At 41.3% G+C, this 14,002-nt stretch overlaps 1 protein-coding gene across 2 annotated transcripts in view; it reads right to left on the reverse strand.

The window, feature by feature from the left end:
• LOC112568703 (multidrug resistance-associated protein 1-like) overlaps window positions 1-14,002 on the reverse strand; it is a 22,706-nt gene continuing 8,704 nt past the window's right edge. For both annotated transcript variants that reach the window (XM_025246138.1, XM_025246139.1), the window contains exons 11-35: window positions 13,814-13,994; window positions 13,216-13,384; window positions 12,883-13,035; window positions 12,341-12,478; window positions 11,668-11,814; window positions 11,355-11,439; window positions 11,002-11,068; window positions 10,609-10,735; window positions 9,619-9,795; window positions 8,964-9,131; window positions 8,691-8,877; window positions 8,273-8,372; window positions 7,762-7,900; window positions 7,203-7,289; window positions 6,152-6,287; window positions 5,715-6,025; window positions 4,562-4,761; window positions 4,049-4,181; window positions 3,406-3,507; window positions 2,605-2,751; window positions 2,103-2,261; window positions 1,613-1,713; window positions 1,347-1,412; window positions 948-1,142; window positions 1-279 (exon numbers count right to left, since the gene is read on the reverse strand). In XM_025246138.1, coding sequence (XP_025101923.1) covers window positions 168-279; window positions 948-1,142; window positions 1,347-1,412; window positions 1,613-1,713; window positions 2,103-2,261; window positions 2,605-2,751; window positions 3,406-3,507; window positions 4,049-4,181; window positions 4,562-4,761; window positions 5,715-6,025; window positions 6,152-6,287; window positions 7,203-7,289; window positions 7,762-7,900; window positions 8,273-8,372; window positions 8,691-8,877; window positions 8,964-9,131; window positions 9,619-9,795; window positions 10,609-10,735; window positions 11,002-11,068; window positions 11,355-11,439; window positions 11,668-11,814; window positions 12,341-12,478; window positions 12,883-12,978 — 3,180 coding nt within the window. In that variant the 5' untranslated portion in view covers window positions 12,979-13,035; window positions 13,216-13,384; window positions 13,814-13,994 and the 3' untranslated portion in view covers window positions 1-167. The remainder of the gene's footprint in view (window positions 280-947; window positions 1,143-1,346; window positions 1,413-1,612; window positions 1,714-2,102; window positions 2,262-2,604; window positions 2,752-3,405; window positions 3,508-4,048; window positions 4,182-4,561; window positions 4,762-5,714; window positions 6,026-6,151; window positions 6,288-7,202; window positions 7,290-7,761; window positions 7,901-8,272; window positions 8,373-8,690; window positions 8,878-8,963; window positions 9,132-9,618; window positions 9,796-10,608; window positions 10,736-11,001; window positions 11,069-11,354; window positions 11,440-11,667; window positions 11,815-12,340; window positions 12,479-12,882; window positions 13,036-13,215; window positions 13,385-13,813; window positions 13,995-14,002) is intronic.

Genomic DNA, 14,002 nt, shown 5'->3' on the forward strand with positions numbered 1-14,002 from the left:
TTTTTTTTTTTTTTTTTTTTTGGTCAGAAGTATGGTCCCAGGTTAAATTAATGTTTAAGAACAATTGATAACCAGACGATAGGAAATACTTCACGATGTCCTTTGCATCTTTATGCAAAAAGCTTGGTTCAAGCTGAACTGAAAGGTGTTGCGAATCTCTCCGATCTTTATATGATACCGGCATCCTTCGCCATGGAGTAGAAAATAGAATGTTTGTCAGACAACAGCGCTTTTGGGGCATCGAACTCCCTCACTTCACCAGCATCCATAACAAGAATTCTGCGAAGAAAAATGGAGTGTTTATAAGATTCATCTAAGCATCATTATCATCCTCATCCCCATCCCCATCCCCATCCCCACCATCACCATCACCATCACCATCGCCATCATCATCATCATCACTGTCATCACCATCATTCCCATCATCATCACTTTTTGAAACTGAAAGGAGAACTAACTCTGTTTAAGTGGCGCTGACACATCATAGGAAGTCTACTGGATGTAATTAGTTAAGCAACCCGCTTTCGCGATTAATTTAATTTACACAATTTTCGCTGGATGATATTTTTGGATCCTATGGTATTTGACTGTTCTAACCTGAATAAACTTGGGGCGGTGTAGATGCTAAGCTAAAGATGTACTTTGGACATGAAGAAAAGGGGCATCAGCTGATTACATTTGCGAAAAGCAGAAAATTTTACCCGAGTCAGTCCTCGACACGGTCTGTCAATGCCCAGGGCACAATTCTGATTTGAGTTGGACACTCAACACAAATCTTTTATTTTTTTAAGGGAAGATGTCACAGCATCTGATCCAGGGATATGTTTCTCTATGTGAGTTATCTCCCTTTGACCACAGTTCTGGAACTCACTGTGCTGGATGTTGGTTTAAAAACTAACTCATGCCAGAGTCGGCTCAGCATCCTTACTGGGTATGGTGTACCCTACCTATCGTAATCCATGATGGTGTTGAGTCTGTGAGCGATAGTGATGACCGTGCAGTTGTTAAAGGCCGTTCGGATGGTGGTTTGGATCAGTGTATCCGTTTCCATGTCAACGGCTGCTGTGGCCTCGTCCAGCACCAGGATTGTGGTCTTCCTCAGCAGCGCCCTGGCCAAGCACACCAGCTGCCTCTGACCCACGCTGCAACGACGACAAATCTTTCAAAAGGTATGCTACATATTATTCTTATTTCTTTATATGGCCAAATCATATCGATGTCAGAAATTGCTTAATCATTTTTTAGACTTCTTCAAAGATCACGGTCAATCGCATAAGTATTATCAAAAGTGTTTACAAAGCTTAGTCACTTAAGTTGTGTTTAAATTTTTTCAAAGAGGAGCTTACCTTAGATTCGAACCCTCTTCCCCACAGTCAAAATCAAGTCCTTCTGAAATATCATCCAAAGCGCCTCTGCCGAGAAAAATAAGTTTAATTATTTTACTGATTACGTGTCACCCATTGTCCCAAATAAACAGATGTAACAATTTGGAGTTTTCCTTTTGTATAAAAATATGCAATGGGTGAGAATGCGTTGCTTCTGATATATTTATAAATATGTGATTATGTGAGCATCTGTGAATGCATTCATGTGCGCCTGATTAACCCCTAACCTCAGATGTGCGCGTTCCAACGCTGTCCACAACTGAACGTCTGGATATTCATCAAACGGATCCAGGTTGAACCGCAGTGAACCAGAGAACAAAACGGGTTCCTGCAACATTTGTCACAATGCGAAATTCTCATACGGGGCTTAAAGGTGTTCTGAAGTACAATATTGTTTCTACAGGGTGAGTAAAGTTCAGTACCAAATAATTTAAAAATAAACAGACTAAACATCAGAATTTGTTCCTGTCTGAGAGTCATATGTTAATTTAGAGTATTTATTAACAATCGTAACCCCACGATTTTGACCTTTTCCTGTTCTATCCCCGCCCTTTATCTCTTCCGAATTTCTATCTCTATATGTCCCTTCTTCTTTCTAACCAAACAGCTCAGTATTTCAACAGTAACAGAAGATGATCTTTAGTTACATGAAAATCCTCTTACATAGTGAATGGTGGAAAATCAGAAATTTTTTTAACCCTTTCGAGTCACGGTTACCTGAGGCAGAATAGTAAGGTGAGACCTAAGGTCGTGCAGACCAATGGAGGAGATGTCCACGCCGTCGATGATGATGGACCCACCAACCGCCTCGATCAGCCGGAAGAGAGAGAGGGTCAGAGAGGTTTTGCCGGCACCGGTCCTGCCCACGACACCTACCTGCGTGTCAGCACACGTAGCACACGTGAGTAGATGGATGAGGGCAGAGGTCAGAGCACCGTTTACTAAACAGCTGTTACACGTAGTAAGTATGCAGGTAAAAACACAGGTGAGATCAAAAGCGAGTTCACGCGTTAATACCCTCCAATCCCAGAATTCTTTGCTCAGATTGTGGGGTCTCAGTGTCTGATAATGGATGAAACCCACTCATCTAAAACTGAATTTAGCACTTTGGTGAACATTGTTGTTGTTGTTGTTGTTGTTGTTGTTGTTGTTGTTGTTGTTGTTGTTGTTGTACTCAGCTTGATCCGCGACCTACATGTGACCCCGGGGTCAACCTTACCTTCTCTCCGGGCTTAATCGTGAAGCCGATTCCTTTGAGGACGAGATCGAGGCCCTCCCGGTAGCGAGTCTTGTAGTCTTGGAAACACACTTCGCCCTGCTGTGGCCAGCCTGTAGGAGGTCGCTGGGAGGGAATGATCCAGTCTGCCTGCAGTCACATCAAACCTGCAGCTCAGTGCCAGAGGAAGTACTCCAAGTGTCTCTAAGTACTCCCGCCATTAATTCTTCCTAAGTTTCTAACAAGGACTCATCTATTTAAATGTTAAAAGTCAATGCCATCTTTTGCACTCGTTCATGTCTGTAGGTAATTGTATCAGAAAGAATTTTTAAGCCTCTCTAAGGTACTTCAAAGGGTCTCTAAACTACTACTATCTCTAGTTCTACGAAGTGGCTATAACTACTCGTCGTTGTTATTAAATGCTCCCAGTTGCCTCTAACTACACCTATCTGTGTGTTAAAATGTTTATTGCATTTTTGTAGTGACTGATATCAGTTGCTTTCATTTCACCACTTATATCTGTGGTATGTACTGTGATTTTTGAGAGATATTACATCCTTCCATTTTAATAAAAACAACAGTTAGTTGATATGATACAAGATTCCTTATTATTTCACTTAGGAAAGCAACAAAAAAATGCGTATCATATTATGTCAAGAGAGTATAGTTAATCTTTTCTTGCCATTGATTGGAAGGTTGCAAGTTTGAAGCAGAACGATAAGTGAACACTTTACCTGCTACACAACCCCTACGACGTGCAACCTTTAACCTTTAACCCTTAACCCCTCTGTAAATGACATTTACCTCTGTTGGAAGCTCCGAGTATTCCTTGAGTCTCTCTACTGACACGATGTGTGTCTCGAACTCCGTGGCCTCACGTGTCATCCAGATAAGTGTTCCGGACAGCTGAAACATACGTGACAATCACGTGCAAACTACGTCGTTCTCTTAGTCCCTTACAGATGATCCCATGGTTGGCAAAGGCTTCGTACCAGACATAGCAACATTGTTCTTTTACAAAAGGTTTATACTTCTAATAGGCTGTGACGTGAAGCACGTGACTTAAATCATTAATGACAGCAATTAATAATAAATAAATATATGCAGGAAATTTTTCACTTTTAAAACTTGTTTGTTTTTTCCCCTAAGAAGAGCGGTTACCATGTGTGTGTGTGTCCATATATATAAAGTATTTCTAAGTGTCTGTAAGTACACAACAAAGACTCTCAGGGGAAGACAATTGTCTAAATTTTACACGAGCTGTCAATTTATGTTCCTAGTTATAATTATGTCAAAGAAAGGGTTCACTCCACTACTGAATTGTATTTACACTGTACAGCATTTACATCCATGCAACCATTCATTTTTATTTTGATTGCACTGTGAAACAGCAAACAAAAAGCTCCAAGGTAATCACGTGACTAGACTAGTTAAGACTATTTCTCACCTGAAGAGCGTACGACACCGACAGGCCGGCGTTGCCTGCGTCTACTTCTGACGAGGACGAGGAGATAATTTCGAACAGTCCAGCAGAAAAAATGACGAGACTGGAGAGAAAGTCTAGATTCCACTGCAGCCACCTGTCGGTAATGATCAACAATCTGCATAATTATCTATTTATTTGTATGAATACATCAAGCCTTACATTACCTGTATACCTAACTACCTTGTACTGTGTACATAAATAATCGTGTGTACATATAATACATTCTACAATAAATACCGGCTACCTGGAACCAGAAAGGTAAATATGCAAAATATATTCATAAATATAAATAGACAAAAAAAAACAACATTAACACATCGTGCGAAACACCCAGCTTCAAAACCATCTCAAGAGGTTTATAGATGTCACTGGCTACTACAATGCCAGATGGATTACTAACATCTAGTAGCAATATATACCAAGTGTGTTTCAAGTAATTAAAAAAAAACATCTTCAATGTAATTAGTTCCTTACCTGACGGAGGCATGTGTGGCAAAGAAGAAGACCTGGTTGTGGTCCACAATATTTTTCGCTTGTTCCCGGAAGCGGTCGGTGGCTCCATATGCGCGGACAGACGAGGCGCCGGTCAGGGTTTCGAACAGCAGGACATACAGGGGGGTACGGGTGACCGACTCGATACGCTTCAGCTGCCGCGATGTCGGCACGAAAAATTTCTGCAAAAGACAGTCATCACGATAACTGCACGAAGGTCTGCTATGTGGTGTGTATGTGTGTGTGTATGTGTGTGTGTTCGCGATTCATTCGACATTTGTTATACAGCTCGGCAGACCATGTCACCTGGACATGATGTAAAGATGTCAACAGTCCAACGAGTAAGGATATTTCTGCTGAGCCTGACCACTGAACTCCTCTATTATAAGAGGGGAACAATCGCCCCGCCCCTTAAAGTCACGTGACTTGACATCGCAGAGCCAGAGAGAGAGAAGCAGAAGAGCTCTACCTGCAGCAGTTCTTCTCTCTACTTAAGGATGTTGATGTGATTGCTAGGATGCAGGGGGGGGGGAGGATGTACCCCCGCTGACCAGAGCAAAAAGCTGTGTGGAAGGGGGGAGTGACGCAGGTGACTGCTTCTAAGGAAGAAGAGATAAACATTGTGGTGCTGCCGCCTTGCTTCTCTCTCTCTTTCTCTAGCTAAATAAATCTCTGAAGCATTCGAAGTACGAAATTTAATTAATAGTTGACTGTTTAATGCATGATGCAGTTTTTCAGGGTTTACTTATGATGAATGGTTTATTGTATGGTTTTGTACTGTATTGTTGTACTGTCTGGACCATCCATGGAATGAGAATATGATTCAATAGATTCAAACTCAAATTTTGTCCCCTCTCACTCTTTCCTTCTTTCCATTCTTTTCATTCTTTCACCAATCTCTCTCTCCCACCAATCCCCTCTCCCAGAGAATGCCCTTTAAATATAACTGTCAAACGACCTATGTCCTACTCGTAGACCGAGTTTTTCTGTCAAATGGGGTTAGGATTGGACAACGGGTCTTAACTGGCATAGCGCTTGACTAGAACAATACTCACACACACATACACACATACACACCTACATACAGACACACGCACGCGCATACATACACATACCAGTAGCACTGCTGCGTTACCTGACAGAAGTAGTAGACTAGGATGACGGGAAACAACACAGCCCCCGTTATCGGGCTAACGGACATGATGACGATGATGGTGACGAGCACGGTCGACGAGTGAACCAGCACACCCTTCACGTGCACGGGGAGCGTGCTGTCCACGGTGTCAACGTCACGTGACACGCGGTTCAGGATCCGACCTATCGGCGTGGTGTCGAAGAAGTTCATCGGGTAACGAAGCAGACGATTGGCTAGTTTCGAGTGCATCTCTTGGGCTGCGTAGACCATGCGTCGCCAGTATATCCAGTTGAACGCGACGAGAAAAATTGCTGAAAAGTAGTTCAAGAGAAGAAATCTCATTGCACTGATTCTCGTATTCATCTTGGCATACATGCTCATTCATCTGTATCACTTGTTCTGTACGGTACTGTCCCTTTGCAAAGCCGTTGTCTTACCTTGCGAGGCGCCATACAGTCCGTAGACCATAAGGTAGTAATCGTTGTCGTCGTTAAAGTTCGGGCTGGAGATGTTGGCCAGGTCGGGGTCAGAGGTCCAAGTCCTTAGCCAGAAGCTGGAGCTCACGGCGGCGGCCTGCAAGACGATGGCATGCTATCACCGTGCTAATTACTCTTTTAATTACCTGCCTGGTCATCTTTCTGCACCACTCATGGCAGATCTTTGAGCAGGTCTGCGAAAAAAAACAACCTTTCATCTGTAACTCGTTAGATTTGGGTTTCTGTTGGATCCAAGGATCGTTCCTTAAAGACAAAGATGAGTTTCCATTAATGTTGGCCCCGCTCTGAAATGTAGTAGCCCTGAAAGCTGTGATGTTGTCCTCGAGTTTCTTCTCTTTGTAAGCCCACGCTTTTTTTTTTTGTGCTGCTACCACAGACGATGAAGGAGGGTACGGAGAAGGGAAAAGAAAGAACAAAACGGAAAACAAGAACAAGAAAAAATGAAAGTAAAAGGATTTGTTTTATGCTGAGCCAGCCACTAAGGCCACGTTATGGCAAAACAGTCGGCGATGTAAGCGAGTGTCACGTGCAGATAAACAACAGCAGTCCGAGACGAGATATGAGCCCAGAACAAGAAAACAAAAGAAGAAAATAGTAGTAAGAACAGAAAAATAAACAATAATGAGAACCTTAACAATAACATAACGGCTCACGATTGAAGATATATTTAAGGCTAAACAGTTTTTTTTTCTTGGAGAGGGTGCAAGTAAACCAGCTTTAGTCAAGAATTCTTCACGGGCAACAATAATGACATATTTAAGGAAACTCATAATTTTTATTTTAATTTATTACTCTTATCTTAAAAAGCAATAGCTCTTTAACAACTCATCTGCTCCAGTCATTAAAACGAGTCTAATAAGACAACTGCCATATTACACAAGCCCAATAATAGTGTTTTCTCTGTGACTCAACATGTTTTTTCTCTGATTCTTTGTATAATGTGTATCGTAAACATCTTAGTAGTGTCATCAAACTGTGCTTTTGTATTTACCTGGAAGGAAGCGTAGAAGAGGAAGGCCATCCCCAGGTAAGGAAGGCCGGCTGATGTGATGTATTGCCAGAACACCTTCGCCTTTACCTGAGACAGATGAGAGAGGGCGCTTTTTACTTACCTTGTCAAAAGTCTCTTTGATGTCAGCAGGGGGAGGTTGTAATTGATTGATAGGTTTATCGAGGATGAAACCTTGACTTAATTTTTACCGTCTTTTATGGTGTATACTTCATCATAATCATAAAGTCGGTTAAGTCTGTTTACCAGTCTGTTGTTATTGTCGCTTAAGCCCCCACTTACTCCCCATTTTCTCCTCTCAGTCCTACCACCACCTGTACTTCTAGGTCTACTACGTCCCTTGCTGTTATGACTACTTCTACCATCACCTATTCCTTGTATCACTACAACTTCTCTACAAGTAACAAGATGAGGGTCTGTATGCTATCCGCCACTTTACCATCCTATACTGGTTCGTCATCCTAGTTTTTTTTTCATTATCAATAAAATGTGAATGTGTTCTGATTTGTTTCAGTCTCTGAGAGTCCATTTAATTTTACACCTTGCCAGTTTCCACAGTTTCTATGGCAACAAGTTTGCCCGCCTCTCTGTTGGCCTCACGAATGCGCATGCTGGTGTTGCTGGACATGATGGACATGGAGTGCGAGGCCTCTTTGATTTGTCGTTTGCGTCGTCTCGGCCTGTGACATGAAGAAAAGGGGATGTCACTTGACGAGCAAAGTGTATTTTGAAGAAAAAATGTACTTGAAAAAAAAGTCTCTTGCTTACTCCAACTGTCAACACCTGTCTGTGTTACAGCAAGAAATGTCAAGAAAATTGCTTGAAAGTCCTGGACAATTTCCGACTATGGTTAGGATCTTAAGACAACTAAACCGAGCTCTTGCAAAAAAGTTAGAAACTTTTATCTCCATGTATATAATTGAGGTTTGTTGCTAGAAGTAGGACAAAGGGACAGAAAACAGCAATTGGTTCCAGACCAAGATGCTTGCGTACTTGAACTTATTTGAGATGTGTCACGTGATAAAGCACCTGAAAGGTGAGAGGGTAATTACCTTCCGCTTGAGAAGCTGCTGCTGAGGTCATCATGGGACGAGCCTTTCGAGGTCTCAACAGAATCGAGCTGTTCCAGCATGTTCTTTTCTATTGCTGCCACTGAAAAACGACAGGGATGAAAGAAAGTAGGACGAAAGCAGGTCAGTAAGAGAGTGTGTGTATATATATATATCCCTCTCTGCCTCTTGTTTGTTATTTTGTTTGTGTGTGTGTGTCGGTCTCGTTGTCTCTCTCGGTCTATCTCTCTCGCATACATGCGAACATTTACGAAAAGCTTTTCTCTCTCTCTCTTTCTTTCTCTCTCTGAGTTATTTTGTCTCTTTGTTTTTCGTTGTGTAAACCTCTCCCTCATTTTTTCTCTCACAAATGCGCATACTTTCTTAAGTTTTTTTAAAGCAGTCTTTGTGCTATACTTGCTTTCAGGATCTTCTACCGGGTCGTCGGCGACCTCCGTCAGGAAGGTCTTCAGGGACTGAGCGAACGGACCGTTGTTAGAGACGAGGTAGTCATAGCTGCCTCGTTCTGAAATCTTCCCGTCCTGCATCACGATGATCTCGTCCACCATGGGCAGCCAGTGCACGCCGTGCGTCACCAGGATGCGAGTCTGGGAAATATTGGGGTAGAAAAGGAGTATGAATTTCGAGCTTCACACTGGAGAGATTGGGTAAAATTACACTTGTGTTCGATTACCTTGTCCTTCAAAAGCCCCTCAGGACCGATAACATTTTTGAAGAGGGCTTTGCCCACATGCGAGTCCACGGCACTGAGCGGATCGTCCAGCAGGTAGACATCGTTCTCGCTGTACATCGCACGCGCCAGACTCACGCGCTGCTTCTGCCCACCGCTCAGGTTGATACCCTGCACGTGCAAGAGCGAAAGAGTAATTAATTTACCTGAAGAACGTACCTGAGATCTCAACCTCGTAGGTCAGAGTGGCCGAACTGATCAAAGCGGTTCAAACGATAACCTTTAGGTTAAAAGAACCATTTACAAGATGGTGTTAGGTGGGAAAATTAAGCTGAAACGGAGTGGCAATAAACAAGAAAAAATAGGGAACAAAGAAAAGCGAAAGAATGAAGGAACAAGAAGAAAGAAAGTAATCAAGCAAGTCTTTTAAATAAAGAAAGAAAAGCAAGCAAGAAAGAAATGGTTTTCTTTTTGTCTCCGAAAGAAACAAAGATGTAAACCTGATGCTTAAATTAACCAGAACTGGTCCTGTATTTTACTCCTTAGCATATTCGTATTTTGTGTGTCAGTGGATGTGCGCAAACTTTGTACAATAAAGTCATACACATACAATATGAAGAGAAAAAAAAAGATGTTTAAACTGAAACCAGCAGAGCACCTTCTCTCCGATCTCGGTCATGTCCCCGGCAGGCAAAAGTTCAAGGTCCCGTTCCAACTGACAGTGTTTGATGACGCTGGTGTACTTGGTCCTGATGTAGGGTTTGCCAAACTGGACATTGTCCCGCACCGTGGCGTTCTGGATCCACGCCTGCTGGGGCACGTAGGCGATGCTGCCCTGAACAGGAATCAGCAGAGACGAGATGGTAATGAGGCGAGCTTACAGCTTCACCTCCCGATATATATATATAGGATGGAAATGACACTTCCTGTCATTTTTAGCTACAGGCACGAGATGAGATATAATGAGAATTATTATTAAGAAAATGTGAGAGCCGGATTCGTGTTTTTACATTGTAAGCAGTTGTGTTTGTTTGTTTTTTTTTTTTTTGTTGTTTGTTTTGTTGGTTGGTTGGTTGGTTGGTTGGTTGGTTGGTTGTTTTGCGTTTTCTTTTTTTTTTTTTTTTCTTTTCCTTTGTTTTTTTTGTTGTTTTTTTTTTTTTTATTTTATTTTTGAGAGGGCGGAGGAATGGGGCTTGCTTGAGTTTATTGTCTATATTTATCTAAATCCAAACAAGTATGCAAGGGATAGCAGGACTGCCTGGACATTTTGTCCAGAAAGCGACATCCAGTATAGTTACTACAGAATTCCCTCTATATCAGGTATGTCAAAATACCGTAAATACATGTTTCTAACATGTAACAAATCGAGATTTTTTTTTTGCAAGAGGCTTCTCATTAAATTCGCTGCTTGTCGGTTCAAATTAACAACTAAGCCACCAGATTCAGAATATCACTTTTAAAATCACGTGACACTATGCCACGAGCACCACATCTTGCAAAGTATAGTTATGTTTCCTTAAAAGACAAACGCCGTAAGGGGATTCCTAACCTATCACAGACTGTCAAATATATTACAGGCTATGAACAAAATTTCATCTCTTAAAATTGTCTCTTTCGTATATCTGGGGATGTGGAGTTGTTTGTTTACCCGGGTTGATACGGTCCCGCGCATTTTCTCCATCTCGCCCAGCATAGCGTTGATCAGGGACGACTTGCCGCAGCCCACAGGACCGACAACTGCTATCAGCTTTCCTTTGCCAACATGCAAGTTAATGCTGCAACAAACAGTCAAAGCAGTTAGAAACAAATAATACCAATCACAGGGAGAGTTTACCCAGACAGTAAACAAACTTATATTTCGTTGGCATTTACAATGATTACTGAGATACACTGTCACATGCAATTCACGGCAGCAGACTGGTACAATGAATACGTCACATATTTTACTGGTTATTGCAACGTTCACATTAACAAAGAATTTCAAATTAAAGCGATGAAAACATCATGATTCTAAGTCAAGGCTACTGTAGTCATTACATACTTGCTTAGACATGGCTTAGTGTCTCTAGTCCATGCAAACGTCCCATTGGTGATGCTGATCACGTGCTCTGAAACAAAGACATGCATGAGTTATTATTTCTTATTATACTTGGCACATTAACTCCGTATTTTATGTTTCCACACTTCAGTGTTCATAACTTTCAGAAGGTGGATTGTTTGGTTTATTTAGTAGGAAAGTGCTTCTACTTTGAGCTCATTTCGCAATATGGGGAGAGAGGGAGGGAGAAAAAAGCCGGAAAAAAAAACCAGACCCCAGGCCTACGGACAGAGAGGGTGGAATGAGTGGGCTGCAAGAGCTTGTATCTATGGACAGAACACCTGTGCAGTCCGTACCTGAGGCACTATCGTGGCTGACGCAGTCGGAGTCCAAGTCTTCTCCCACTAAAAACTGGTTGATGCGTTCGACGGACACGAAACTCTGAAACAGAGACGACTCTTCCATAAGACACTCAAAGCTGCGAATTTACTAAATATTAATGAGAAGTGTCAATTTGATTATTTATCTACAAAATATTCAATATTATTGACCCTGTCATTATTTGGTTTTTACCCCTGCATCCTGTTATTTCAACGGTGGTGTGCTATTTTCCTGTATCGTGTTATTTCACGGGTATCATGTTATTTCACTAGTATCGTATTATTTCACCTGTATTGTAGTCACGATCATGGTGGCGAAGGTGTTGAGTGGTGATCGCAGAATATTAAAGTAGGCCAAGGACACGAAAGCATCAGCAGCAGTCATCTGATTGGTCCGGTCAGATACCACGAACGCTACAAACGTCGTGAGCGTCACCTGTCGACGTTGAAAAGACGTGAAACCACAGACTCCATGATGAAACTACGTCCACACATTGCTTGCATTTAAAAGCATTCTATTAAGCTTTTCTTGTTAAAAATTGGCAAGGATATTCACAATTACTTTTATTATCTAGTGGATCGTATAATGAGACCAGGTGACTTCTTTCTGTTTTACTTTTTTATGCTTCCAAACTCATAAGATTAAGTAATAAACAGAAAGTAATACCAATTCGTAGAAAAATATTTTATGCCTCAGGCTGTCAAACTGAACTAAAGAATTTAAAAAGACATAATCACATCTGCTGCGATGTTTTTGCCAAAGGTCTGCCGTGTATTTTTGTATGCATGGAGACTAGGAAGATATTTCGCTCATAAGATAGATGGATAGATGGATAGATGGATAGATGGATAGATGGATAGATGGATAGATGGATTGATGGAAGGATAGATAGGTAGTCATGGTGTAAGTACAAAGTAAAGATGTATCGATTCACACTAAATCAGAGGTATATATAAATTACTAGAAAGGGCGCCATGTCCCACACTAAGCCCATGATGGCGTTGACGTTGACCATCTTGAGCATAACATCCAACTCTTTCTTCCGGATGTCCCAGATCTTGTTCCTAAACGACTGCTCCCACGCGTACAGTTTTATCACCTGTAACACGATAAGAATTGTTAATCTACAATACTCACATGTGGTATGCATGGTATTATAAATTTATTTTCGTGGATATAGTTTATAAGAACATATTTGGCAATTATTTCATCAGAAAAATTTATTTTACAATTGTTCTGTGAATATTTGTGTCATATGAATCTGACAATCTGCTATGCCTGACAGAAGGAGTTAAACGCATCCTCTCTTAGTTTTTATCTTTGTAAGTGAGTGTATATCTGTGTGTCTGTGTGTGACGAAAATTTTCTATTCCCTCGCCATCCTTTGGGTAACCCCATCCCCAAGTTAAAAAAAAAACTTTTTTTGGAAAAGATTGACTCATTTATCGCTGAAATATCTTGGATAGTGTGTCATTAAACCTATTTTATGTCTATTGAATGCACCTTGACAGCGTTTAAAATTTCACCGAAGAGCTTAACACGCCCATCCTTGAAGTGCAGGTTCTTTTCTCGATATCCTTTCTGCATCCTGGCCAGCATTGCGTTCAATGGAACTTGGAACACCAAGCACGCCGATTCCCACAAACACGGCCCAGTCTGAAAAAGCAATGAAAGATAGTCATAAACGGGATAAACAGCTTGAAATCATTCTTTTCGCCAGGAAAATTTAAATCAAATCAAATCAAATCAGACTTTGTTGTCTGTCGAGGAGACCCAAGACAGAAATTTTTCTTTTTGCTCACAAGGGCAGGCATACATACACTGACATCAACTGACCTACGACCTGGTACAGCATGACTACAGCAACGATGACCTGTACTGGTGTCGTTAAGCCAAAGAATATTCCATCCATTCTCTCCATTATCTGCTGAACGTCTACAGACATCATGTTGACAATTTTTCCAGCTGTCGTCGAGTTTCTGGTGGCGTTGTTCATCGTGAGAACCTGTTTAATCGAAAACATTTGATACACTTCCTTCTTAAAAATTGCTTTGCTGCCAGTTTGGGGTCTCTTCTGCGTAAAGCTTTGTAATTTCATGCAATTATTTTTCTGAATGTTGTATTTCTGATGCTCCCATAATGTTAGATTTTCAAGAGAACCTGAACTCATTATCGTATCCCTTGTCACGAGACTTAAAGGTCACGTGAAATAGAGGTTCTTCTCAGAACTGCCCTATTTTGTCTTTTTTTCTTACTTTTGGACTTCGTTTGACGGTAACAATACATTTATATCATAAATAACAATTTTCAAGATTATTTGAGACATTTTCTCTTTAAGATTACAGTAATAGAAGAAAGGAATCAAGAAAACAGCATGAGAGAAAAGAGGGAGAGAGCAACTTGTTTAACGTTTACATATCAAGAGATAATGTACCTTCTTATAGATTGCAGCCACCAAGACTGACTTGATTCTGATGCCCACTCGAGTGGCTCCAAATAGAGAGTGTCCGAAGAAAATCGCCTTTACAGAGGTGGTTAAAAATAGCCCCAGGGCGATGACGTAACCTTGCCATTTTCGGTCCGGCTCGTTAGCAATCAAGAAGTTCAAGAGAAGACTGTCAAC

This window comes from Pomacea canaliculata, linkage group LG7 (assembly GCF_003073045.1).
Source record: "Pomacea canaliculata isolate SZHN2017 linkage group LG7, ASM307304v1, whole genome shotgun sequence".
NCBI lineage: Eukaryota > Metazoa > Mollusca > Gastropoda > Architaenioglossa > Ampullariidae > Pomacea > Pomacea canaliculata.